At 38.3% G+C, this 27,947-nt stretch overlaps 1 protein-coding gene across 1 annotated transcript; it reads left to right on the forward strand.

Moving 5' to 3' along the window:
• Window positions 1-11: 11 nt before the first annotated feature.
• LOC111340564 (short transient receptor potential channel 4) lies at window positions 12-27,932 on the forward strand. The gene is made up of 16 exons (XM_088743391.1): window positions 12-466; window positions 3,698-3,874; window positions 13,074-13,099; window positions 14,447-14,565; window positions 15,531-15,737; window positions 18,406-18,616; window positions 19,130-19,153; window positions 19,332-19,361; window positions 20,832-21,150; window positions 23,023-23,376; window positions 23,749-23,775; window positions 25,177-25,366; window positions 25,836-25,994; window positions 26,090-26,186; window positions 26,420-26,541; window positions 26,978-27,932. Exons 1-16 carry the CDS (start codon window positions 441-443, stop codon window positions 27,191-27,193), a joined length of 2,304 nt encoding a protein of 767 aa, XP_088599517.1. The 5' UTR covers window positions 12-440; the 3' UTR covers window positions 27,194-27,932.
• The last annotated feature ends 15 nt before the right edge of the window (window positions 27,933-27,947 follow it).

Genomic DNA, 27,947 nt, shown 5'->3' on the forward strand with positions numbered 1-27,947 from the left:
CGTCGGGATAATTACACAAGTCAGGCTTGTTAGTTTTAATTTCGTGGTCATTCACGAGATCAGGTAGAGGAAGGGTTTTCAAAATTCACAAGGCAATCGATTATTGCCCACGAGCCAGCCGAGCGAAGACGCGAGGCTGGCAAGGCGGCAGCATCATAGAGCCGTGCGAAAGTACTGTGCAGGCGGAAAAAGTCTCGAGTGATTTAGAGACATGGAAAAGAGGTGTCGATTGTCTTGTAACGGACCAATCGTAGCGCGCAGAGATTGTGACGTTAAGTCCGCATGGTTCTTATCGTCGATGCTCAGCAGCTTTGGCATTCAATTCATTGAGCGGAGTTGTCATCAAGTTTGTTTTGATTGCTTGCTCGTTGGCACTAAGCTCAGAACTCCATTTCAGCGCACAGTTCATAAAAACTCCTAGCAGCTGGCGTAGAAAAAGGATGGCCGACCCTGGTAACAGTAAGAAGTAAGTGTCGAGAAATTAGTAAGAGAAATTAATGGGTAAAGGTAACGAATCTGATCCAACCGACGCGTCGGCCGACACACTACCGACACACCACCGATGCTGTACAAACAGCCGCTGTCGAACCTGGCTTTTCGAACCTGGTTTTTCGAAGGTGACGACGTCGGTTGGATCAGATTCGTTACCTTACCCAATTAATGCGTCACGCACTAAGGGAAAACTTCGAATCTCTCTTTATTTGTACTAAATTTCAATTTAGTTTGAATCATTCCGCCAGGGCGAGTTCTCTTTGACGGCATGCGGTATGTTTTCATGTTATGAGAGATGGTTATTATTATTGTTTGACAAAATATATTTGGGATTTTATCGCTGAATCGAATTTGACTCCAGTATGAATTATCCAACTTTCGTTTCGGTCAGTCCTGTTCTGTCATCGAACTTAAGATTGCGAAAGGAAGTTGCGGAAAAATTTTTATGCAAATGCATAATTTTATACAATGAGTTTGATTTTGAGCTGACTAGCTGCGTAAGAGAGAAAACTTTGTTGAGATAATGTATCCTTTTGAAGTCACTTCTTGTAAAGAGATTTTTGCGGAATCTCCCACCGCGCGCTGGCGACGCGACAAATTTAGAAAAATTGCATCACCATCGCAAGCAAAAAATCGCTCCTGTAGCTACAGCTAGTCTCCCTCGCAGCCGTTTGTTTTGGATGTCACGCAACGCTGCCCCAAAAGAACGGCTGCTGACATCCGAACTACATTCCTTTCTCATTGTCCTTGCGGTTTGTTCGCGGTCTATTGAACAGACCAATCACATACCAGAAAATCTGAATGACGTAAGGTTTCACGCGAAAATGTGGATGTGGCAGATGATCTAGCTATCATGTCGGGAGAAACACTGAAGAAATTTGTCGATGAGAGCTCAAAATGTTTCTCATGTTCATCGTTGTGCCCTGGTAAAGATAGAGTATATATTTTTGGGAAAACTTCTCACAATTTCCTTGAAATTATAGAATCTACGCTTAACATAGACGTCAACTGCTACGCCAACGACACGAACTCTAGATTGTTTGAGCGGTTGTTAAAGTTTCAGCGAGCAACTGAGAAAGTAGAAGAAGCTAAAAACTGAACTGAAACTCTTTATTCGCACTATTTCAAGAGGTTACTACAGATTATAAAAGTCAGAATATATAAGAAACAGTAATTTACATCAATAATCAAAAGTAAATACAAGGCGCCTTTCAATCTAGGCCAAGGGCTAAACGCTTGCTTCGACCTACAGATGGAGATCAGGAGGAAAAAATTGAAGCGCGTGCTTGCCGTCAACAAACCGGGCGAAGGCTTCGAGAACACTGCAATTTAGGTCGGCCAACGTCTTGGGTGCGTGCGACTGCCAACGCTCAATATATACGGGTCAGCGGATTTAAAAAAAGTTAACAAGAATCAAAGTACGGAAGGAAGGAGTACCGTGTTCCATCCACAACTATATCTCGGATTAATGACTACGTCATTATCCGAGTTAATAAATGATCAGTCAATTTTCTTGGGTATTACTCGCTTCTTAAGGACCTCAATAAATATAGAATACTTCATGGAAAGTGCGCGCGTACGGTGTTTACACACGAGTTGTGGCGTATCAGAACTCGAACAAGTGAGCGAAGCGAACGAGTGAGATTTCTGATACAAAACAACGAGTGTGTAAACACCGTACAAAGCACTTTCCATGAGGTATTATGTTTGTTATATACATACCGAGATTAAACACCCTCCTTAAATTATGACAAGCTTTATTTAAACAAACGTGGTCAAACAACAATCACTGAAAGAAAGCGACTTCGTAAAAAGGGAAAGAGCTGAAATAAAATCCAAAAGTTATAATCCAAAAGTTATGAATCGTGCATAACGAAACGCTTTTCACTCATGGCTTTCGCCGAGACAGGAACTTTCAATATTAACGATGGAAGAAATGTTAATAAAAACTATGTGCAAAGCGATGGCTTCTGCGGTGTACGAACCGCGCCAACCAGCCTTGAATGAAAACTTCCACTTGCCGTACGGCTCACACGTGAAAAAACATGATACGCGGCTCCTGATTGAACGTATCGCTTTTCTCACATGTGGGAAAAGCGATACGCGACATTTGATTGGTTTACATCGGTTTACGAACGAAAATTCACTCTGCGGCTTTTCAGTGTGTAAATCTCAGTATGTATATAATAAGACCCAATAACGCCGTTCTGCAGTTCTGAATTATTTTCAGAGCAGAGTTAATGGTATGATGGTCATAGAACGAAACGAGCACTTAATTATTCAAGTGTGATCGCAATATTTCGCGCTTTTAGAATAAAGGTAGTTATCTTTGCTGTTGCAAAACAGTCCGATGATTATATCTCTTCTGGAGACCAAAAAAGATTTGCAAACCACAATTTTCCTATTCAATTGCAGTTAGCTGTTTGGTAGAAAACCAATACTTGACTTGCTAATCAAATGTTGACAAATAATTTGGAATAATTTATTATGATCCTCAAACATAACTATTTTTTTACAATTTCGACCACATCCGCGTTCTGTGTTTTCTTACAGCTTTCAAATATTTTTTGTAATCTTTATCAACTGTGAAAATAAAATTTTCGACGGAGTAGAATCCTTTATTTTAAGTTCTTATGTGGGTAATTCCGATAAGGTATCATTGAAAAAGGAAATAACATCAGTTAATCTCCGCTTCTACATCGAGAAGAGAAATGTTCTTAACTCAACCGAACAGATCAATATATCTAAGAAAGTAAAATTAACTCAGAATCTGTCTCTGACCCTAGGAGAACTTAGTAGTTAGTTATGTGCTTTCTCAAAATAATACCTTGATAATGATTATTGCGACAAAATAGGTGAGTTCTTAGGGGAACATTTAATATTTCACTACATGAATTAAAAATATGATCGCTGGTAATTTGATTGAATTAACAGATCTGTATTTCCTTCACCATACTCGTTAGCTCATCAAGAACTTAAAGTCACTACCAATAATTATCAATGCTGCCTGTCCCTTGTTCCAGGGTCCATTTGGCCCCGTTCATATCTTTTTTCACTAATCTTCTTTCCCTTAAATTAAGCCGTCCTCTCTTCCTCCTCCCTTCTGAAGTCCATCTCATAACATCCCTGGGATGGCAGTCGGCTGATGTTTCATCCTGGAATAGCTGATCAATGATTCATTTTCATGTGGTAAATTTTGCTTTAGATGTGGTGCGGTAGAGGAAGTGAAGCTGTCACTTATTTCCGACGATCCCGTAGTAGCACATTCCGCTGAAATACCATTGAAATACCATACGGACCCATTGAGGCCGTCCACTTCGTCTCACCCTAGGGATGAAGATTCCAAACTGCTGGAGAAAGTTGATGAACTTATTGCAACAAGGTATGTGTGGGCTACATAATGATTCCAATTTTGATTCATATTTTGTGATGCCAAAATTTTGGATGATTTTGATCCTTGATCCCCAAAAGACTGCAATGATCCCGTCTGAAAAAGTTTATCCTATTCCAGACGTAGAGATCTCTGTTTGCCAGCCAAGTCTGAGATGCTTAGGCGATATGTTTGGCCATGGCCATTCATATGAAAATTATTTTTTACAAACACTTTTCTGTTTGTCTTTAAGTTTGTCTCTGTCTCCACGTGGCTTTGGAGACCATGAAACATGATCTTCAACTAAAATATAGCACCCAAAAAATAGTGATAAATGAGGACATACAAGAACAAGATTGCATTAATGGAGGCTCAAGCTATGGAATTTTAATAACATGGAGTAACATGAAATAACGAAGGAAGCTAACTCGTTACACTTTACGCTACCATCACGTAACTGAGACAGCTCCCTGAGAAAAAATCAGCATAACATGTCATTCAAAGCAATTTTCAATACAGCTGTTTGATTTCGGTCAGAAAATATGCCTAATACATGAGGAAGTAACCATAGTAACTTTTCTGTGATTCCATCCATATTCCACCACCAGTGTCTAAAATACTCCTTTTTTCGGTCACACTGATGATCAAAGGATTATGTTTACATCAAATTAAAGACGCCTTGACTTCTCCCCCCAAAATGCGATGAGTCAGTTCTAATTTGGTATGGTCACCCCTCGCTCAGCTTAAATTACCAAGGACGCCCTTTTGGAAGGCATCTTTCAATGGTTTTTCACCTGAGCGAAAATTTTATAAGAAGATTCTAAATGTAATACTCTCTGCAAACAACAGCAACAACGCTACCAACAACAAAACAAAAAGCAAAACAAAGGAAAAACAAAACGACCACAACAATGAATAAAAATAGCTTTGTCAAATTCAAGTTAGCGTATTGCACGATGAAGCTCGTTAGTAAAGTATATCATAAACCTTTTCTAATTACATTTTTGTGAGAACAATAATGCATCGCTTCTGGTACATCTGCTGGCACTTGTCATTTATTTACATAGGTTCCACAGTTGTAGAGAATAATCCTGCAGTGGTATCAAAGAGGTTCAACTCAGTTAAATCCTAAATTCAGTGTTTAATTTTTATGTGAACAATTGCCTTTTAGCTCATCAGAGGATCCTGATAGATCTGGCGAGTATGATCACAGAAAGTCTAAGGAGCGAGCTTCATGATAAATGTATCTTAATTCATAATTGACGTGCGTTCTGTTCAGTGATAGATCACAGAAGACGTCACAATGTGAAAAGAAAAGAAAAACAGTGGCACACGAGGCGCAGCTGAAGAGTCACTGATGTATCCGTGAATTCTTTCAAACAAAAACTGGTAAAAAAAGTACACAAGTTGATAAACGGAAAAAGAAAACCGGGGAAATATACCCGCAACTCTAACCTATGTGGCACTTTTTTATTTATTTTTAAGGTTCTTACCACATTTTGACGTTGTTATGATCTATAACCGACTGAAAAGACCTGGGAATCGGATCGAATTATTGAATGTAATCATTATTATATCAGAAAAGTACAAAAGTTGCCATGCACTGCCATGAAATTAGCACGGTAGCCCCTTCTTTTTTCGAAGACAGATAAATCTCTTAAATACGACAATTAATCTATTAAGTCTGACAAAATCTCAAAGAAGGTTTATTTCAGAAAAATAGTCGCTTGATAATTGAAAAAAAATCATTCTTAATTCCCTCTTTAACCTCACAAAAACAACTTTATGAAAAGGAAACGTAAAACTCCCACTGAAATTCAGTACAAATATTTCATCTGGAGGCAAGATATCCTTTACATTTTTGCTTCACTGAGTTACTTAAAAAATGTCTTTACTTTAATAAATCGTGTGAAAGTGACCAGAAATTCTTCAATATATTTTCATAGTGTTGTTCTGTTAGCAAAAAAGTTTTGTTCTTTCTGGAAAAAAAAGAATTCTTTTTAATTCCTTCAGGATATTACCGTACGAAGGTTATGCCACAGAGGCAATTTTTGGTTTTCTGCAGTTAGTATGCGCTTAAATTAAGAAGATCTCTAAGATTCCCATACCTTATGCATCGTAGGCTCTTCATTATCTGAAGAATAACTATGTTATGGGGTAACTTTGGGAACATTGTGCAACAAATGGAAAAAAAAAAATTGGGGATGAGATCTTTACCGTTCTTTCGATTTGGCACTTGACCAGCATAAACAAACGAACAAATTTCAAACGAACAAATTACCAAAAAAATCAGATTGCAGTGTTATAAAGCCAACGTGCATTCAGTTTGTTTATCTTTTTGGTTGTGCGTGGATCTTGAGTTTCTTCCTTGCCCGTGAGGGGCATTGACAGAATGACGGAATTCGAAATTACGAAGCTTTTAGTCCTGGCACTGGATTTCTATGGTCGTTATCATTATTCTTGATGCAATTTAAACTATGATAGATGTTTAACTAAAGATGTTCATACTTATGAATCATTCTCACGTAGGTCTGATTGTTTTACAGCTTTTGAAAAGGAACTCGATGGTATTCTGGATGAAGGAAATTTCCATGCTATCAAACAAAACGTTACTCCAAAAACCCTGTCAAGGTGTCAAACTAATACCTTACTTAAAGCTTTCCAGGTTGGTCTTGTTACTTTATCTTAACCGATTTTACCGGCATACTTTACCTAAGGCTGTTTCGACAGACCAACTGACAAAAGTGATTCTTAATTACTGTTGTTGAGAAGACTTTGTCTGCAAAAATCTGCGTGGATTGCCTTCAAAAACCGTTCCGAAGGTTAGGCTTAAAAACGGTTCCGAAGGATCTCGAGATAAGTTTAGGTTCAGAGCCGTTGCAAAGGATCTAGATATTAGTTTAATTAGCTTAATGGTATTTCGCTCGACCAAAATAGGTAGCAGAGTAGGTTTAGCGGTGACAAGACAAGTTTGTAAACACTTGGATCATCTTTAAAAGCATAGTGGGCGCTTCAGCCGAGCCTTAAAGTAAAAGATGAAATGATTAAAGTTTTGCCCTCGTGGGAAAGCAGAAGAATCCATCTCGAAGATGGGTTTTTCAGATGAAGCGTACAAAGAGATGGAAGATACTCTCAAAGGAAGGTTTGGAGAGGAGAGAAGACGACTTCAAAATTATCTTGAAGAATTAAAGAATATTTAATCTATTTAAGAAGGAAATGTGCAAGAGCTCGAGAAGTTTGCCGATACCCTTTATAGCACAGCGGTAACCCTTCGCGAACATTAGTAATACCGTGAACTTGAACCTGGAGGCCTCCCCTTCAATATGGTGTCGGTGAAGATTCCACAGACTATGTTCTGCAGATTTTGCAGATAAGTAAAAGAGCACAGTCGACAAGAATGTCTTAAAGATCTGAGAGACTGAATTACTGAGGAATCAGAGTATCAAGTGAAAGCCTCAGAAACCACCAAAGGGCTTGCTGCCAAAGGAAAAATCAAGAGGGAAGAGAGAAGATCTAACAGTCAAGCCTTTACAACCTTGAAGTCAAAGTGTGACGTATATCAAGGAAACCACTCGATCAAAAGCTGCGAGAGGTTCAAATCCATGGGCGTGGATTATCTTTGAAAAGTCTCGAAGGATAAGCAGCCATGCTTTCATTGTTTGGCGAACAATTACTAAGGGAGAAACTGTAGAAGAACAAAGGAATGCGGATTGAATGGCTATCAAGGGAACCAAGGCCGATTTCTGCTTAAATTGGAAAGAAGCTCGTACTCAAACTGCAAGCATGAAAAAGACCTCGAATGGTTAACGTCCTTATCAAGGTTACATAAAGGAATCGATGAGCATGCCCACATGACGACGCTTGTCTCTCCCCAACAGGACTAATCGCCTCACTTCGAACAGTATCTGTCTAGATTTCTGAAAATGACTAAAGGATCAAGGTAAATGCCCGCTTGAATGATGTAGGTAGTGTACCGTATGTTAATGAGGAGTTAGCTATAGTGCTCAGATTATCTGCAAAATATGAAGAAGTCGAAGTAAACGTCCTAAATGACACTGTTCAGATATTTGACGCGATACTGGTTAAAATGAACTTAGAATGCTGTGATGGAAACATCAGAATTCCTATTGAAGCTCTGACGTGTCTCCAGGGAGTAACTGGAAGTTACAACGCAGTGGATTGGTCGAAGTACCAAGATCGATGGCTTTACTTACGTGTCTGCAGATATCCTGAACCAGCAGCTGACCCCATAGTTGATCTCCTTATTTGTCAAAACCAGATTGATCTTCACTTCGCACAAACTGACGTTAGAGGAAAACTGGGTGAGCGAATGCCTATACTAGGGCCGTTGGGTTCGTATATCGGCTGTCAAGACGGAAAGCGTAAATGAAGATTCACAGATCTAATCTGGCCTACACCTTTTTTAGGGGTTGACCATTTAACTTTTGAGGGGGGCGGGGGTGGGTGATTTCTGGTCATCAAGAAATTTTTTTCTAGCAATCTGCTGTGCAGGATATTTTTTTTTCCGAATTTTTGGTACATTTTTTCTGTTACATTTGGGCTGTATGCAATTTTTTTCTTCCAACAAGCGCTTGCAGGAAATGTTTTTTCAAAATCACCCAACCCCCCCTCAAAAGTTAATTGGTCGGCCCCTTAGCAGATCAAGAGGATACTGGCCGTTAGGTATGGTGATTGCGGTTTTCTGCTGGAAAAGATCGGCACGTGGTTGTAGCCAAAACTCAAATGGGCCAGAGAGCTGTTGTCAGACCCATATCCAAATACATTTTATTGGAATCCAGCTAGACAAAACGTCCTTCAGGAGTTTCATAAGTCATATAGTAGAAAATGTTGAAAATACTTTGATACCAAAAAACTGTGCGGAATGAATGAAAAAACAGTTCCGAAAGATCTCGAGACAAGTTTAGGTTTAGAGCTGTTCAGAACGATTTCGATATTAGTTTTAGTGTTTATTTTTGGTGTTTCGTCCGACCAACTGTGGTTTGGTTTCACTAATACTCGTTAGCTCTTCATGCTCATTCTACTCTCTCTCAAACATTTAACTTCAATCTACAAACAATTGAAACGTGTTTACTCTCGTTGTACAGACTTGTTCCTTAATCAAGCTGAATTATCATTGGCTTTCAGCAATATATCGGTTACACCACACGCCATCTTCACCAACGCATACAGGAGCAGAAAGCCTCGGTCATTGGCAAGCATATGAAGGAAGTCCACGGTGAAGCGTTCACTGACCTAGCCGAAATGTTTCCGTTCTTAAGAAATTCCGAGGAAAACTGGACTGTCTTATTCAGGAAATGCTATTTATTCGTGAACGGAAACCGAAGTTAAACACGCAGTCGGACTCAATACGTGCAAAAGTATTTATTTAAACATATACCGCACACACTGACACGTCAAACACCAATGACAACGAAACACTTATTATCTAATGTACTCTATCACCTTTGTTTGTATTTAATCTCGGAACTACAACTAACACCCCTACTTGATAATGGAGTCAAGATGACTTCGAAACGTCGTAATTTTATTCCTCTAACATTTATTATCAAATGTATTTCCAAATGTTCTTTCAGTAATATCTGTATAATTTTGTTTCAATTGGTTATCGAGACTTCGTTGTTCTAATTTACAACAGGCAATAAGAATATTTTCTATCATTCACAAGAAAGTAGAGCTAATATGAAGTCAAACATTATCATTGATTTAAACAGAGCCTTATGATTAAGGTAATAACTCTATTTCTTTTCTCCACAAGGTCACCGAAAAACTCAGAGGGTTAGCACATGAAGAAAACCCGGAGAAAGATGATATAGAAAAGTTGGAAAAATCTTTGAATGAGTTCACATCAACCTTGATAGACCCTCTAAAAACCAAAGCACTCGAAGATGTAGGACATGAAGGAAGCCCGGAGGAAGGTGTTAGAGAAAAGTTGAAAAACGTCTTTCCCGAAATACTACTGTCAAGTTGTTTTGACCATGTGATAGACAAAGCAATTGATACGAAGCAGAAGAAGGTATTACACAAAAGATAACAGAGTGTCTTATTAATACTTTATACTATCCCTCATCCTTAAGATTGATTCTAGCGGGAAGGCTTTTGCACATGTGGGCACATTGGCTCCCTTTCCAACATGTAATATATAAATATATATATATATATAGTATATGGTATGTTATTCACCAGACGGAAGGTCCGTATCGGGAAAAACTGTGCCCAAGGTCTCGAAACAGTACTCAATCATTAATTAGTATGATTCACTCTTGGGCGAAGTCAACGGATGGAAATGGATCGACTACGAGAGTTGTACTCCTTTACTTCCGGAAGGCATTTGATCTGATTGACCATCATGTTCTGGCGCGGAAGCTTTCCTCCTACGATATTCCAAGGCCGATTTTGTGCTGGATCATGGACTTTTTAACGAACCGTAAGCAAAGGATAAAACTGAGTCGCGATTGCTTCTCGGAGTGGGAAGCTGTTCCTGCAGGGGTGCCACAGGGGACGAAATTGGGCCCCTGGCTGTTCCTTATCATGATAAATAATCTTTCTGTAGCAGACACAACTATTTGGAAATACGTTGATGACACCACTCTTGCCGAATCAGTATTGAAGAATGAGTCTAGCTACATGCAATTACGTGTAAATGAACTTGTAAGACAGTCAGAAGTTGATGGTTTCCAATTCAATGAGTCTAAATGTAAAGAACTGAGAATATCATTCTCCAGATCAGGTAGTCTGTTTGATCATATTACTATCAATGACAAGCAAATCGAAGTTGTTTCATCTGCAAGGTTGTTAGGAGTGATAGTCTCGGACAACCTCAGGTGGAACGCACATGTAGAATCTATATGCAAAAAGGCTGCGAAGCGTCTGTACTTCCTAAAACAGCTAAAGCGCGCTAAAGTTCCATCTGAGGATATGCTACTTTTCTATACGACATGTATACGCCCTGTATTAGAATATGCGTGCCCAGTTTTTCATCATTCTTTGCCGCAATATCTGTCCAGTGAAATGGAAAGGTTGCAAAAACGCGCGTTGCGGATGATTCAACCTGACTTATCCTACGCTGAGGCTCTAGTAGCTCTTGACGTTGCGTCACTGTACGAGAGGAGGGAGATCTTGCGTGATGCTCAATTTGATCAGATTGTAAGGGACGAAAACCACAAGCTCCATGATCTACTGCCTCCACGCAACGAGTCCACCTATCGCACCCGCAGCCAGAGATACTTCAAGCTACCGATTTGTAAGACAAATAGGTTCAAAAACACATTTATCATGGCGAACAGTTTTAATTGTTAGTAGCTATCTTAATTATCTGTATTTTAGTTTTTGACACTTCTCTTATTGTATTTTATTGTAGATTACACTTTGTAGCTTTTATTGTAGTTATCTTAGAGTAAGTGATAATTTATTTCCATTGTAAAGTAAGTCGTATTTCAGCCGGCCCGGGGGCTGCAATGATTTTACTCCCTAATAAAGCTATCTATCTATCTATCTATCTATCTATCAAAACAAGGGCACAGTTTTTCCCAATACGGACCGACCTAGGGTGGTAACATAATTTTTTTAACACTTGGCAGGATGCTTGCCAAAAGAACCCGGATGATTTAGGGCTACTATTACGAGTTTTATCACAGGAAGATCCTCCTTAAACCGGAAATTTTGTAAAAGGCTTCCAAAATAACTTTGAGACATTTTCCAATAAGTATCTGTCACGATCTGACACCTGTCAGTTCGAGAGGAAAAAAAGCGCATGTTCGCTTTTGAGTAAACAGCAATAATAATCGCATGGTAAACTCACAGGTGCTCTTAAATGACCAAACCGACGATCTTCTCTCAAAAGCACTCAGAGATCTTACGGAAAGTATTGTTTATTTCCAACGAAGGTTGATCTTCGAAGATTTACCTCTGCTCAGTTTTTAATGTCACGGAAAGTCAAATTGTAAGTGAATACAAATGTGTGTTTTGGAGTTTTGAGATAGACACACGGGGATTTGATGCGTATTTAAGTCATCGAATTCCTTCGGTTTCTGTTGTGAAATTTACGGTGGAAATGTCCAAATTCAAAAGACTTGCAAAGAACAATTATAAGCGAAAGCGTATCGAAAGAACATCTTAAATCTTTACTCAAAGTTTCACAGACGGACAAATGTTTTGGAGAATTCAGATGTATGAATGTATGAGAGTCAAATTGATTAATGTATTTGTTAACTGCAAATGCATGCACCTCTCGTTTTACGTTTTTAGTTACTTTTAGAGAAGGATTCTTAAATTTCAAATGGTTTTTAGGCTGCGTGTCAATATTTTTAAAAACAAATTCAGTACAACGAAGTTTATTTCTGCGGAAAAACCAAAGTGATTTGAGGGAGAGAAGAGAGAATTAATGTACATGTTATTTATTGGCGGAAACCCTGTTGTGAGGCTGGAAAGTAAGTAAATATAAAAGAAGGCACTTAGTCAAACAACTTGCACCAAAAAGTACTGCTCAACAAAATTATATTCTTTTAGTGCTATTTGCAAAAGAGATTGATAATTTGCATGTAAGTAAGGCGGCATTTGCCAAAAGTATTATGTCAATTTAGCGGCATCGGTTTTTACGATAGTGATAACTACTAAACAGAAATACGAATAAGGATACTTTTTCGGTTTGCTCTCTTCCTAGTGATAACTTTCCTTGCGCAAGTAAGCGATTTTAAGCTCAATAATCTGTCTGTCTGTGATGCGATGAGTCAGTTCTAATTTGGTATGGTCACCCCTCGCTCAGCTTAAATTACCAAGGACGCCCTTTTGGAAGGCATCTTTCAATGGTTTTTCACCTGAGCGAAAATTTTATAAGAAGATTCTAAATGTAATACTCTCTGCAAACAACAGCAACAACGCTACCAACAACAAAACAAAAAGCAAAACAAAGGAAAAACAAAACGACCACAACAACGAATAAAAATAGCTTTGTCAAATTCAAGTTAGCGTATTGCACGATGAAGCTCGTTAGTAAAGTATATCATAAACCTTTTCTAATTACATTTTTGTGAGAACAATAATGCATCACTTCCGGTACATCTGCTGGCACTTGTCATTTATTTACATAGGTTCCACAGTTGTAGAGAATAATCCTGCAGTGGTATCAAAGAGGTTCAACTCAGTTAAATCCTAAATTCAGTGTTTAATTTTTATGTGAACAATTGCCTTTTAGCTCATCAGAGGATCCTGATAGATCTGGTGAGTATGATCACAGAAAGTCTAAGGAGCGAGCTTCATGATAAATGTATCTTAATTCATAATTGACGTGCGTTCTGTTCAGTGATAGATCACAGAAGACGTCACAATGTGAAAAGAAAAGAAAAACAGTGGCACACGAGGCGCAGCTGAAGAGTCACTGATGTATCCGTGAATTCTTTCAAACAAAAACTGGTAAAAAAAGTACACAAGTTGATAAACGGAAAAAGAAAACCGGGGAAATATACCCGCAACTCTAACCTATGTGGCACTTTTTTATTTATTTTTAAGGTTCTTACCACATTTTGACGTTGTTATGATCTATAACCGACTGAAAAGACCTGGGAATCGGATCGAATTATTGAATGTAATCATTATTATATCAGAAAAGTACAAAAGTTGCCATGCACTGCCATGAAATTAGCACGGTAGCCCCTTCTTTTTTCGAAGACAGATAAATCTCTTAAATACGACAATTAATCTATTAAGTCTGACAAAATCTCAAAGAAGGTTTATTTCAGAAAAATAGTCGCTTGATAATTGAAAAAAAATCATTCTTAATTCCCTCTTTAACCTCACAAAAACAACTTTATGAAAAGGAAACGTAAAACTCCCACTGAAATTCAGTACAAATATTTCATCTGGAGGCAAGATATCCTTTACATTTTTGCTTCACTGAGTTACTTAAAAAATGTCTTTACTTTAATAAATCGTGTGAAAGTGACCAGAAATTCTTCAATATATTTTCATAGTGTTGTTCTGTTAGCAAAAAAGTTTTGTTCTTTCTGGAAAAAAAAGAATTTTTTTAATTCCTTCAGGATATTACCGTACGAAGGTTATGCCACAGAGGCAATTTTTGGATTTCTGCAGTTAGTATGCGCTTAAATTAAGAAGATCTCTAAGATTCCCATACCTTATGCATCGTAGGCTCTTCATTATCTGAAGAATAACTATGTTATGGGGTAACTTTGGGAACATTGTGCAACAAATGGAAAAAAAAAATTGGGGATGAAATCTTTACCGTTCTTTCGATTTGGCACTTGACCAGCATAAACAAACGAACAAATTTCAAACGAACAAATTACCAAAAAAATCAGATTGCAGTGTTATAAAGCCAACGTGCATTCAGTTTGTTTATCTTTTTGGTTGTGCGTGGATCTTGAGTTTCTTCCTTGCCCGTGAGGGGCATTGACAGAATGACGGAATTCGAAATTACGAAGCTTTTAGTCCTGGCACTGGATTTCTATGGTCGTTATCATTATTCTTGATGCAATTTAAACTATGATAGTTGTTTAACTAAAGATGTTCATACTTATGAATCATTCTCACGTAGGTCTGATTGTTTTACAGCTTTTGAAAAGGAACTCGATGGTATTCTGGATGAAGGAAATTTCCATGCCATCAAACAAAACGTTACTCCAAAAACCCTGTCAAGGTGTCAAACTAATACCTTACTTAAAGCTTTCCAGGTTGGTCTTGTTACTTTATCTTAACCGATTTTACCGGCATACTTTACCTAAGGCTGTTTCGACAGACCAACTGACAAAAGTGATTCTTAATTACTGTTGTTGAGAAGACTTTGTCTGCAAAAATCTGCGTGGATTGCCTTCAAAAACCGTTCCGAAGGTTAGGCTTAAAAACGGTTCCGAAGGATCTCGAGATAAGTTTAGGTTCAGAGCCGTTGCAAAGGATCTCGATATTAGTTTAATTAGCTTAATGGTATTTCGCTCGACCAAAATAGGTAGCAGAGTAGGTTTAGCGGTGACAAGACAAGTTTGTAAACACTTGGGACCATCTTTAAAAGCATAGTGGGCGCTTCAGCCGAGCCTTAAAGTAAAAGATGAAATGATTAAAGTTTTGCCCTCGTGGGAAAGCAGAAGAATCCATCTCGAAGATGGGTTTTTCAGATGAAGCGTACAAAGAGGTGGAAGATACTCTCAAAAGAAGGTTTGGAGAGGAGAGAAGACGACTTCAAAATTATCTTGAAGAATTAAAAACCGAAGTTAAACACGCAGTCGGACTCAATACGGGCAAAAGTATTTATTCAAACATATACCGCACACACTGACACGTCAAACACCAATGACAACGAAACACTTATTATCTAATGTACTCTATCACCTTTGTTTGTATTTAATCTCGGAACTACAACTAACACCCCTACTTGATAATGGAGTCAAGATGACTTCGAAACGTCGTAATTTTATTCCTCTAACATTTATTATCAAATGTATTTCCAAATGTTTTTTCAGTAATATCTGTATAATTTTGTTTCAATTGGTTATCGAGACTTCGTTGTTCTAATTTCTAACAGGCAATAAGAATATTTTCTATTATTCACAAGAAAGTAGAGCTAATATGAAGTCAAACATTATCATTGATTTAAACAGAGCCTTATGATTAAGGTAATAACTCTATTTCTTTTCTCCACAAGGTCACCGAAAAACTCAGAGGGTTAGGCCATGAAGAAAACCCGGAGAAAGATGATATAGAAAAGTTGGAAAAATCTTTGAATGAGTTCACATCAACCTTGATAGACCCTCTAAAAACCAAAGCACTCAAAGATTTAGGACATGAAGGAAGCCTGTCAAGTTGTTTTGACCATGTGATAGACAAAGCAATTGATACGAAGCAGAAGAAGGTATTACACAAAAGATAACAGAGTGTCTTATTAACACTTTATACTATCCCTCATCCTTAAGATTGATTCTAGCGGGAAGGCTTTTGCACATGTGGGCACATTGGCTCCCTTTCCAACATGTAATATATAAATATATATATATATATATATATATATAGTATATGGTATGTTATTCACCAGACGGAAGGTCCGTATCGGGAAAAACTGTGCCCAAGGTCTCAAAACAGTACTCAAAACAAGGGCACAGTTTTTCCCAATACGGACCGACCTAGGGTGGTAACATAATTTTTTTAACACTTGGCAGGATGCTTGCCAAAAGAACCCGGATGATTTAGGGCTACTATTACGAGTTTTATCGCAGGAAGATCCTCCTTAAACTGGAAATTTTTTTAAAAGGCTTCCAAAATAACTTTGAGACATTTTCCAATAAGTATCTGTCACGATCTGACACCTGTCAGTTCGAGAGGAAAAAAAGCGCATGTTCGCTTTTGAGTAAACAGCAATAATAATCGCATGGTAAACTCACAGGTGCTCTTAAATGACCAAACCGACGATCTTCTCTCAAAGGCACTCAGAGATCTTACGGAAAGTATTGTTTATTTCCAACGAAGGTTGATCTTCGAAGATTTACCTCTGCTCAGTTTTTAATGTCATGGAAAGTCAAATTGTAAGTGAATACAGATGTGTGTTTTGGAGTTTTGAGATAGACACACGGGCATTTGATCCGTATTTAAGTCATCGAATTCCTTCGGTTTCTGTTGTGAAATTTACGGTGGAAATGTCCAAATTCAAAAGACTTGCAAAGAACAATTATAAGCGAAAGCGTATCGAAAGAACATCTTAAATCTTTGCTGAAAGTTTCACAGACGGACAAATGTTTTGGAGAATTCAGATGTATGAATGTATGAGAGTCAAATTGATTAATGTATTTGTTAACTGCAAATGCATGCACCTCTCGTTTTACGTTTTTAGTTACTTTTAGAGAAGGATTCTTAAATTTCAAATGGTTTTTAGGCTGCGTGTCAATATTTTTAAAAACAAATTCAGTACAACGAAGTTTATTTCTGCGGAAAAACCAAAGTGATTTGAGGGAGAGAAGAGAGAATTAATGTACATGTTATTTATTGGCGGAAACCCTGTTGTGAGGCTGGAAAGTAAGTAAATATAAAAGAAGGCACTTAGTCAAACAACTTGCACCAAAAAGTACTGCTCAACAAAATTATATTCTTTTAGTGCTATTTGCAAAAGAGATTGATAATTTGCATGTAAGTAAGGCGGCATTTGCCAAAAGTATTATGTCAATTTAGCGGCATCGGTTTTTACGATAGTGATAACTACTAAACAGAAATACGAATAGGGATACTTTTTCGGTTTGCTCTCTTCCTAGTGATAACTTTCCTTGCGCAAGTAAGCGATTTTAAGCTCAATAATCTGTCTGTTAATCGATGCAAAAGTTCGAATGCCCTGAGGTTGCCCGAAAGTTGCTGCAGCTTCGAATTAATCGACGCATAATTGCTTTCTTTCGCAAATGAGTTTCCATTATTCACACTAATTATAGAATCATCTTTGGAGAACATGCATGCTAAAATGCAAATGAAACGTCATAGAAATAAGAGAAAAACCACTGTGTTTCTTTCTGTTAAATGATGATTTATTATTAAAGAAAACTTTTTTATTTAGACGTGAAGTTTTCTTCCGGATCCAAATGCGTTTTTAGTTCAGCTGCTTTGCCTTCTACATAATCCTTTCCTAAGGATACCCAAGCTTGGGCTACCTTTGTTATGATCAGAAATATATTTTACAGAGGCCAAAATGTTTTTGATCCGAAACATAGTAATATGATAGGTTTCCACTATGAATTTATGTTGGACAACATACAATGCTACCCATATTCAGTATTAAGAATTCGGAATTTTCGACCTCTAAAAAAATTTGGAGTGACATGGTTAATCAAAATCTGTTCTGAATTGTCAGGAATAACCTCAACTTTGGAATTCTGGTTGCTTATGCTAAGCTTAGACCAAAAAAGATTAAAAGGCAATACATTCCTTGGGCTTGACAGAGATTTGTTGAAAGTGCAATTTTTAAAGCAAATTTGAGGTTTTAACCCTGGGATTTGATGTGAGAGTTCTCATACCCCAAAGATTAAGCAGGTTAGTGAACAAATTTTTGAACGTTACAATCTGCGAAAGTTTGAAAGAAATCAGTGGTATGGTATGCTTAACGCTTACCTGGTCCTCTCGTAGACAAACTTTTTCTTAACAGTGAGTTCTGCACTGCCACACGTTGCTTGACATTGCAGATGGTTTGACCACCAAATGACGTAACGCAGAACTTTAAGATTAAGACTCTCTACAAACCTCACCCTTGCTTCAGCATTGTTAGTTTTCTTAAATGTACATTTAACAAATAGATTGTAGACTATGTTACCGCGCGTCTGTTCTGTAATAGATCAGAAGTGACGTCAAAATATGGTAAGGAAAGAAAAAGTGGCGTACTAGGCGTACCCGAGTGTGTCATTGATGTGTCGCAAGAATACTTGTAAATAAGAATGGATCAAAATTTTGTCAATAGTTGCATGAGACTCTCCTGTACTGGATTATAAGTAAGGACCAATCCACACCTAGCTTATGGTATAAAGTAATACAACAACGATTTTTTTTCGCAGTTCATCGCTCACCCAGCGGTGTATAACTTGCTCAACTCTACATGGTACGGCTCTTTTTCCCCAGTAAGAAAAAAATCATGGCGGAAACCTGGACGCTGGGGATACTTTTTTCTCAACCTCTGGACAGTGTTTGACTTCCTCTTATTTCCATTGCTCTTTGCCATTTTCTTCACGGTGCATTTGTTTAAACAGGTCTTGAGGAACAGGAGAGGTTTGTGATATCGTTTAGTAGCATTATTAAGGTAGTTGAAATCGTAGAGTACTAGATGGTAGTGCGTGTGTACTTTGCGTAGTAAGCTGTGGTAGTCAAGAGATTTAAAATTTCTATATGAGACACCCCTCCACAGAATGATCATTTTCCTACTTGGTTCCGGAGAGAACAAAAAAGTATTACAAGCAGTTGTTATAACTCAAATTGAGAAATGTTTTACGCGGTTATATATTCTTATGGCTTTCAAATCTTTCTTCACTGCTCGGAAGAGTTATTGGCGTTATGATTTAAATGTTTCACTTCTGTTACAAGTATCTCGGAAGAGGACATATATGGTGAGGATGGGCTGATTTTTGTTTCTAGATTTCCATAGACCGTTTAAGATTTTGTTCTAATAATTTTTGACAAACGATCAGTACTGTCGGAGTTTTCCCTCGAGAGTCTCTATTCTAAGCTAGAGCCGGTCAGAAGTGTTACTGACATTATAGTTTAAATGTTTCACTTCTGTTACAGGTGTCGTGGAACAGGACATATTTGGTGAGGATGGGTTTATTTTGGTAGCTAGATTTCCACAGACCGTTTAAGATTTTGTTCCAATAATTTTTGATAGACGGTCAGTGCTGTCGGAGGTTTCTTTCGAGAGTCTACATTCTAAGCTAGAGCTGGTCGGAAATGTTACTGACTTTATAGTTTAAATGTTTCACTCCTGTTACAGATATCGAGGAAGAGGACGTCGACATATATGGTGAGAACGGGTTAATTTTGCTAGCTAGATTTCCATAGACCGTTTAAGGTAACATAGAAGGAAAAGAAATATATTTTTTTCGATTTCCTGAAAATTTAATTTCTGATATGAAAATTTTATTTAGATATCTTTTTTACTTCAGGAGATATGAAATAAGAAGTATTTCGAGAGTAGAACGAAAGGTGCGAGATTGATTACACTTCATGTTAACTTGATCTCGTCACCTACTTAACGATTTTAAACCACTCTTGATTTTCAATGCACACTGTACAGTTTTGTATAGTTCTGAAATCGCTCATTCGTTATTAAATATACCTACCCTAGTTCTTTCCGAAAACTAAATCCATGGAGAGATTGTTTTTGTAATTCAAGTGTTGTTTACAAGCTGTTATCATATCCAAAAGCGACAAGTTCCTTTTGCCGCTCTGGAAAAAGGAAAATTTTATCGCAGATTGCATCGGAGCGGAAATATACTTCCCCGATAGTGATAGGGGTTCTTACCAGACTCAGAGAGATTCAGTGGCCAGAGTATATTTCTATCGAAGTTTCCGTGGGCGCTAGTTCGGGAATAATACCGCCGACGGTCCATCATCATTCGCTTGGCATTGCACTCCGAGCATCGAACGTCGAAAAGCTGTGTTGCGTTTCTAGGGTAGCCCTCCTTCCTCAGCCTGAACTCTTTCCTTCTCTTTTTTCTGGTAGAATCACCTTCCATATTGACACAAACAGCTCCATATTCACGCGTGTTACACTTAACCTGCTAGACCTAACTCCATACAGATTGTGTCTGCTCTTTGCTTTCTTGCACGTATCAAGCGCCGATAGGGAAAACAGTGTCAAATGGCTTGCTTCAATGTGATTGGATAACAGCCTTCACTAGCATGAAGTGGGAACGCCTTTATGTAAACAAACGCTGACGCATTGAAAACCTGCAAGTCGCTTTTTCTCTTAAAGTGTTTTCGCTCGAGTTCTGAACTTTGAAGAGTTAATTCTCGGCCAATATTCGGCCAATTTTCGTGATATTTGGAGAAAATGTCAGAAATGCAATGAACCCCAAAAGTTTGCCTGGGAATTTTGATTTTTTCCTTTACTATTTGAGATATTGCCTCTACATGGAAAACTTTGTTAAAAAAGAGAGAAGGTGTCAACCAAAAGCGTTGTGAAATAAACTCATCTTGAAGAAAGTCTCTCCAAGAAAGAATAAGCTCCCATTCTCTTCAATGGCAAGAATGAAAGAAAATAAACGAAATATCCGAAATCCGTGTTTATTAAGCTTCGAGAATATGTGTACTTTTATATGGATTGCGCGAATAATTTTCACGCTTTTCGGTTTGAATGAAAACGCTAATTTTCCTTCTGTGATACCTTAAGAACTTTTTTTGAATAATTTTTGACAGATCTATTAGTGCTGTTGGAGTTGTCTTTCGAGAGTCTCCATTCTAGGCAAGTGTCTCGCTTATTTTCTTCCAGAGAAATACAAGGACTACTTCACGACTCCTTATTTCATCTTTTTTCGCGACACGCTGAGCTATCTTACCCTCCTTGGTCTTCACTTCGCCATTTGCCTGTTTCCTTCAACAATTTCCTTCAGTGGACTAGAATGGGTTATCTTTGTTTTCTTCCTGGGACGCATTTTAATGGAGGTGAATCAGTTTATTGCCGCTACAAAGCCAGGGGTAAAAGCATGTACAATAAGGAGGGGAAATAATGATGGACTCAACCACATAGAAGAAAATGAGACTGCAGAAGATGACAATATCTGGCTTAACAAGTTTATTGGTTACTTCAGGTATTCCAGATTTTGATCGGCCTATTTGACTTTCAGAAATTACTAGCGAGGTTCACATACATGTAGATGACATACATCTATGCGACCAGTGAACCCTTGAGTTTAAGTGGCAGAAAAAATGTTTACCATGTTGACTAAGGTAACGAAATGGACCACTATTGCCAGGTTGGGTGCAACACTATGGGCCACTATTCATTTCTTAGAGTTGTATAAAGTGATAAACTTTGATAAAGTGCACCGTTTTCAATGCGTGGGTGCATCAGTAGGAGCCGGTATTCAGTGTTTTGTCGCCTAGTGTAGTCGTGCCCCCTTCCCTTCCACGGAGAAACGGAAGGGAGGGAACCTTTTACGTGTTATATGGCGTCACTCTAATGCATGAAAATATATGATAATTTTTTTTATTGGTTAACCGTTTTGTCGATCCTTACGTGAATTCTGATTGGTTCGAGCTGGTTGTTTTCTCGTGCCTTCATGGTTACCTTTCCGGACAACAGCGATCTACGACGAGGTTTAAATGAGCTTTGTGCGACTTTTGGGATAGAGAAATTTCAAGAAGAACAGCAGAAAGCCACAGATATGTTTTTCGAAGGCAACGATGTCTCCATTTCGTTACAAACAGGCCGTGGAAAATCTTATATGTATATATTAAGCCGCGCCAGTGATCAATCGCCTCTCTTCTTTGGGAGAAACCGTTCACTCTACTTTTCCGCCCTTTAAGGCCCTCATGGAAGACCAAGTGTGCCATCTCAATGGACTTGGGCCAAGAGGATTGTCCGCCTTCAACTCTCGGTCTCTTTGCGAATGGTGTTTCGAGAATAAAAAAGCGAGGTCTTTCTTGCAGCCATCCATTCAAATGAAAAATGACTCGCTCCTTCTTCACACTTGCAGCGTAATTCCGTAAAACCTTGACATTCTGCGACGAATAATCCAACTTTCTTAGACGACCGCGTGGACGTTGAAGGGCGATGCTAATCGAACATCGTCCTCTTCTTACATTATATCAAATCTGCTCATGGCTAAGTACGTATCTGAACGCGGACATTGAATTTCAAATTTACCCGAAATAATGGAAAAAATGATTCACTTGAATGTTGTTATTTACCTCGATTACTTTTCACGATCGATAGCAAGTGCCACTTCGCAAAAAACTCTCATCACATAATTTTGCATAGATTACACTGTCGTCATGTAACACGATTCGTGTCAGGTTTTAGTAGACGTTCCCTCCTTCCCTTTTCTTAAAGGGGGGGGGGGGGTGCGCGGCTACATGAAGGCTTAATGTTTTTGGTACGCCATTATGATTCCATGCTCATTGTTTTGCCACATAAATATGGCCACTGTACATTAGCTGGGTGGACCAGTATGCGCCAAAGGTCTTTATTTAAGCACACTGATTTGTATCAGGAGTTGCCTTATTGGTACATATTTAGGCACTGTAGTACATGAGCATCTCTTTATTTTTGGATACACCATCATGCGCCCATGTTATTTTTTAAGGTACGCAAATATGGGTTGCTGCATATTCTTTTTTTTAGGTACCAGCAGGTCATAAATTGGGTTTCACCCATGTCGGGATCCTAAACGTTAAAAATGACTGTGCTGGCGATTGTTCTCGTCGAGAATGGACTTATAAAAGTTTTAAACGCCTCAGTACCTTTAAAACTTACAAGCAAGAGAAAAATAAACAATCAGCATAAAGCTCTTATTTTAATGGTAATCTAGTTTTTTCAATATTTCTCTTGGCGAAAAATGTAACAACATATAGTCTGCATGCTAAGACTGATTCTCTTGCATGTGAATGACATGCGATCTTTGAACTGACTATGTTTAATTATGCTCTTCGAATGCAGTTGATATCCGTTACTTTTATAGTGACCGTTGGAATGTGCTTGACTTCATCACTCTTGTTTTCTACCTCATTACCTTCATCTTACGCATGATCATATGGGGATACTCCACGGACGTGTCAGACAACAGACTTTTGGCTGTGTCGGAGTATTTCTATGGCTTTATTGCCATGTTACTCGCACTGAGAACCTTTGGTCAAGTCGTGGAGTCCGTGCGGAGAATCGGTCCAATACAAATCGCCTTATTCCTTATTATCTGGGATGTGATTACGATATTTTGGCAGGTTTTGTGTATGATTCTGGCCTTTTCTCTGGCCATCACCAAGATTTATGTTGCTGAGAAAGCCTATACCTCTGGAAAAGATTCCGCGGAGAATTTGTGAGTACAGATCGTGATCTTTCTGTATCAGCTCGAAGCTATGAATGACATGTTCTAACTTGCTGGACTTTTTCATTTCTTTTTCAATTTCCGTTAGAGGATAATTGCTTTTGAAAGTAGGTAGCTAGTGGGGTAGAAGAGCTTTCCTTTGATGTTTTGAAGAGGAACCTCATTTGAGTATAGGCGCCCAATGGAAGAAACAGTTGACTAAACGCTAATTCAAGTGAGATTTAGCTTTTCGATGGGAAGACTAACAGGAGCGTAAAACTACTTACATCAGAATGCCAAACTTTCTATAAAAGGTAGTGTTTTAACTATATTTTTAGGACTGTTCGTAAATTTTAACCATTTATTTGCTCCTATCATTTTAAGGGCATGTGGTGAATCAGGGATAGTTTGGTAAGGGTAAAATTGTTGATGTTGTTTTTTATTCTAATTTTTAAAGCTTTACACTGATGTCTTAAATATACCAAAATTCCATATTTTCTTAAAAATTTAATTTTTCGTTTTCAATAAGTCGTGCTAATTTAAAACTCAGGATTGTAGGCGGAAATTGTGAAGCAAGAAAGTCAGCGACCCCGCAGTACGTCAGCTATAGGATTCACTCGTGTTAAACATTGATTAACGGTCGGCTATCTATATGCCTTAGGGAAAGGGAAATTAATTGTAAGGTCTGCCGAGAGACAACAAGTACCGGTTTAGCTTCACCAAAATTTTTCATTTTTCATCATGAAAACTCTCAGAAAGGACGCCGTTACTTTTCGAGGCAGCAGAGTTACGACACAAGGCGCAGAGCTGCGTCTAAAGTAACGATCTTTTGCTCCCATTCCTCTTGCAGTTTCGCGACTTATTTATTTGTCTTCGCTTCTCAAACTCTTTGCAAGGAGCCAGCTATTTAGTTTACTTTGCTAAAAGAGGTACCTTGCGGTTTATCCCGTCTTAAAAAATCCAGTATTTATCGTCCCTGCTTCTGTTTACTTGTGGTATCCCTTACGTTTAAGTTTATCTTAAATATAATGCATTCTAAGACATAAATATGTTGACGTTTGACGTGATAGACCTGACAAATATTCTCGAAAGAAAAATGCTTTGGATCGACGATCGGCAGGGAGCCAAAGCTCTCTATGAGATGATTATATCATAAAGTCCTGTATGGGAGTTAGGCTCCGCTATGTAACTCCGTAAGTAATTGAGCAAATAACTTCTAACCTTTACTTAGTGTTGCTTATGTTATTTTCGTTTTCTGGTAGCGAATTTAGGCCTTTTTGTCGACTTAAAGCTGAACTTTCATCCCACTACTGCCTGTGCGAAGAAGGAAGGGGAGAAACGCTTCCTCAGACCAACAGATTATCCCACTCTCGTAAAATTGCACGATTCTCGGACTAAATTACATCTACTTACTACGAGACTGCATCGCGAAAGTCAGATAGTTGTCCTTCAAGTAAATATTCTATAAAAGTTTTGCACTGTATGGGGTGCTTTTGGGGGTAATTTTGACTTGTATCCAGGCCGACCGTGTCATAACTATCGACGAATTGCACAAAAGGTTCTCGCCGCGGGTTCGAAGGGCTTTAAAGTGGCTGGTTAGTTTAAATTCTCCCTGCATTGATTCCTCAACGGCAGAACCTTTATACAATATTTTTCGATAAACTTGAAAAATGATCCATGAAAGAGAAGTGATATGATTGCTTTCAGGACGCGGATGTTCGGAAGAAGCTGTGGCGGATATTATGCTCTAAATTAAAAAAAAAACTGAATGATTATTTGTGCCAATTCGTTACTCTTGAAACTGTTCTTCAGTTGGTGGAACATGGCGACGCACCTAGGCTGGTCTTTACTGGGTTTACCTGACCAAGATAAGTTGAATTCCGTCGACAGTCGTTCCGTTTATCTGATTTATCTGCTGTACAGCTTCTTCTTAATCATGGTAGTTATTCTTCTCGTTAACATGATGATTGCTTTGCTCTCCAATACCTATCAGCAGGTTCAGGTACTAAACAATCTTTCTACCTTAGCGAAAGTAATTTATTCTTTTCGTGATCCGGAATGGACTCTTTTTGGCATAAGATATCAGATACATTTTTCTTAACTTTGATAAATTTCTATGATCATGCATAATTTTTTTTCGGCTACCAATATTTTAATCCAGCTGGTCAAAAATGTCCATATTATGATACCCAATTGTTTTTTTTTTGCCTGAGCGATGGTCACCCCAAGAGGAGTGGCTCAAGGCTCTCGTGAATGGAATTCCTTTTTCAGTAACCCGTCCGCAAAATTGGATTCGTAGTTTCGGACTGAACATTCAAGAATGAGGTTTTACAGACGAAAATTATGTTTAAGATTGTTTCTTGTTTATGATACATCATAGTTTTTATTCTGCTAAGGGAGTGGTGCCTGTGTTTCCTACACATTGGTACGTCTACTGACTAATAAGTCCTTCTTTGTCTCTCCATTATTAGAATAATTCACTCCAGGAGTGGTCCTTCAAGAGAGCCATTACTGTACGGACTTACAGCTCCTATCATCCGATACCAGTCCCTTTCAACATTTTGTCGGTCCCACTGATAATACTCTGGAGGACACACTTTGACACTCCTGCTTCGGGTGAGGAAGATCGGGTAAGCTGGCAACGCCGTTCTAATTAATTTTGTGAGTTTTGACAGGAGTTATCATTTATGTCTGCTCAGTTATTTTACTTTGCTTTTGATTTGAGCTTTCTCAGAATGGACAGAGTGAGACCCTAAATGAATTGGTGTTCAAGTTACAAACGATCTACTTTGAGAAGTTCGGTTATGAATTTCCCCTAACAGGTAGGGCGATATGCTAGATTTGTTGATGGCCTCGATCACACATTTGTGATGGGGTCATAAAACAAAAAAGGGACGAAAGTGTTGTTGTTCTACTAAAGCCGCAAAGGCTATGAGTATTTCTAAAGAATTTCAAATTATGAAAGATAGCAATACAACAGACGCGTATTGTAATGATTTCGTTAGCTCGATTCAAAACAGGGCGAGGTAATGAGCTGTTTCGTCTCTTTGTTTAGAGGAGAGAAAAATAGATAATTTGATTCAAGAAAATGAAGGAAGTCGGCAAATGACCAATCAGATAGCACGGCAAGTATTCCAACCGCGTGCAAACAAGGAGAACCGTACGTTTGGCCAAGGAGTGAGTGTATTTTAGGCCCATGTTCCACTGAATGTTAATGAGGAGGTTCCCCTACCATAAAGAATCGATCCTTCTCCATCAGAAAACACCGAAACACCTTTGTTTTCTTTTCCTTTTTTGGACATAACAATCCCTTATCTCAAGAAAATTTGAATGTGAGATGATGGAAAGTACATGCTCTGCCTTAATTTTTTTATTCCCTCGAAGCGTTTGAAGCAGACCCGAGATGTGTGTGGTCATGAGTAGTTCACAATGATGTTTTTTATAATCTTTTTTATAATAACACAAAAATAGAATAAAAAGATACCTACGCATAAAGATATACCACAACTAGATTTGCAGACTATTGTAATCATGCTTGTCTGTGTCAATCTCAAGCCTCACATTAGTGTGGGTCCTTCGTGTAACTGAAGTTTTCTTCGATTGTCGTTTAAAGGCGTGGTATGATTCGCAAGGAATTGCTGTCGATGGCTGCCTCTTAACTTACTTGGGAAATAAGTTCTGCCACAAATGCAAAGGAGACGGTCCTGACGAGCCTCACAGTGCTAAATTCAAGTGTCCTTTCACAGCAGAGAAACCTCGACTTGAGGTGAAGTTTTGGTTTATAATTATGATACATATGACCATTCTTCGGGTTGGATGGTATTACTAGAGGAGCTGCTTGCACTAGAAAACAAGCTCCTTCAAGCTGGTCTTTTATCGACGTTGCCTTCCGCTGGTACGTTTGAACTTTTTTCGGGGCTGTCTTAATTGGGGAATTCCCTGTAATTCCAAAATGCTTTCTTTTGTTCACTGCTGCTTATGTTAAATCGGTGATTAGTAACTTTTAGTCAAATCTGTCACAATTTCTCCTCTACTGTAAGGCTATATTACCGACTTCGCGCGAGCAAACAGTCAAAATACCAAGCTTCGCAAAGCAAAAGCCGTCAACTTCAAAAACAGTTTTCGGAGAAATAGTAAGAGGTGCGCTGAGGTACGATACACTCGTAAATAGTCTTATCTATAGGGAATAATAAATTGTACTTTTTAGACAAATGGAAGCAAGGAATAGTAAAAAAGAAATTAGAGAATGAGTTGCGATTGACAGAGATTTGTACCCTCTGAAAAAGTTTTTCTAATTCTTAAAATACATAAATATAAATTGCATATCAAAAATTCAGTGGCCTCAAGTTATTGGGGAAGGCTTTGTATTTCAATTACCATTTTTCTAGTATGCAGAGCTTGGCATTAGGGACTTGGACCTAGACTTGAACTTTCCCCTTCAAAACGCCGCAACCACATGGTAAGGCCACCATATTGGAAATATGAGAGGATCATATTACAAACCTTTGTATGGGAGGTTAGGCTCCGCTCTGTAACTCAGTAAATAATGAAGGAAATAAACTCGAACCATCAGAAAGGCAAAA

Source organism: Stylophora pistillata, chromosome 1, assembly GCF_964205215.1.
Source record: "Stylophora pistillata chromosome 1, jaStyPist1.2, whole genome shotgun sequence".
Lineage (NCBI taxonomy): Eukaryota > Metazoa > Cnidaria > Anthozoa > Scleractinia > Pocilloporidae > Stylophora > Stylophora pistillata.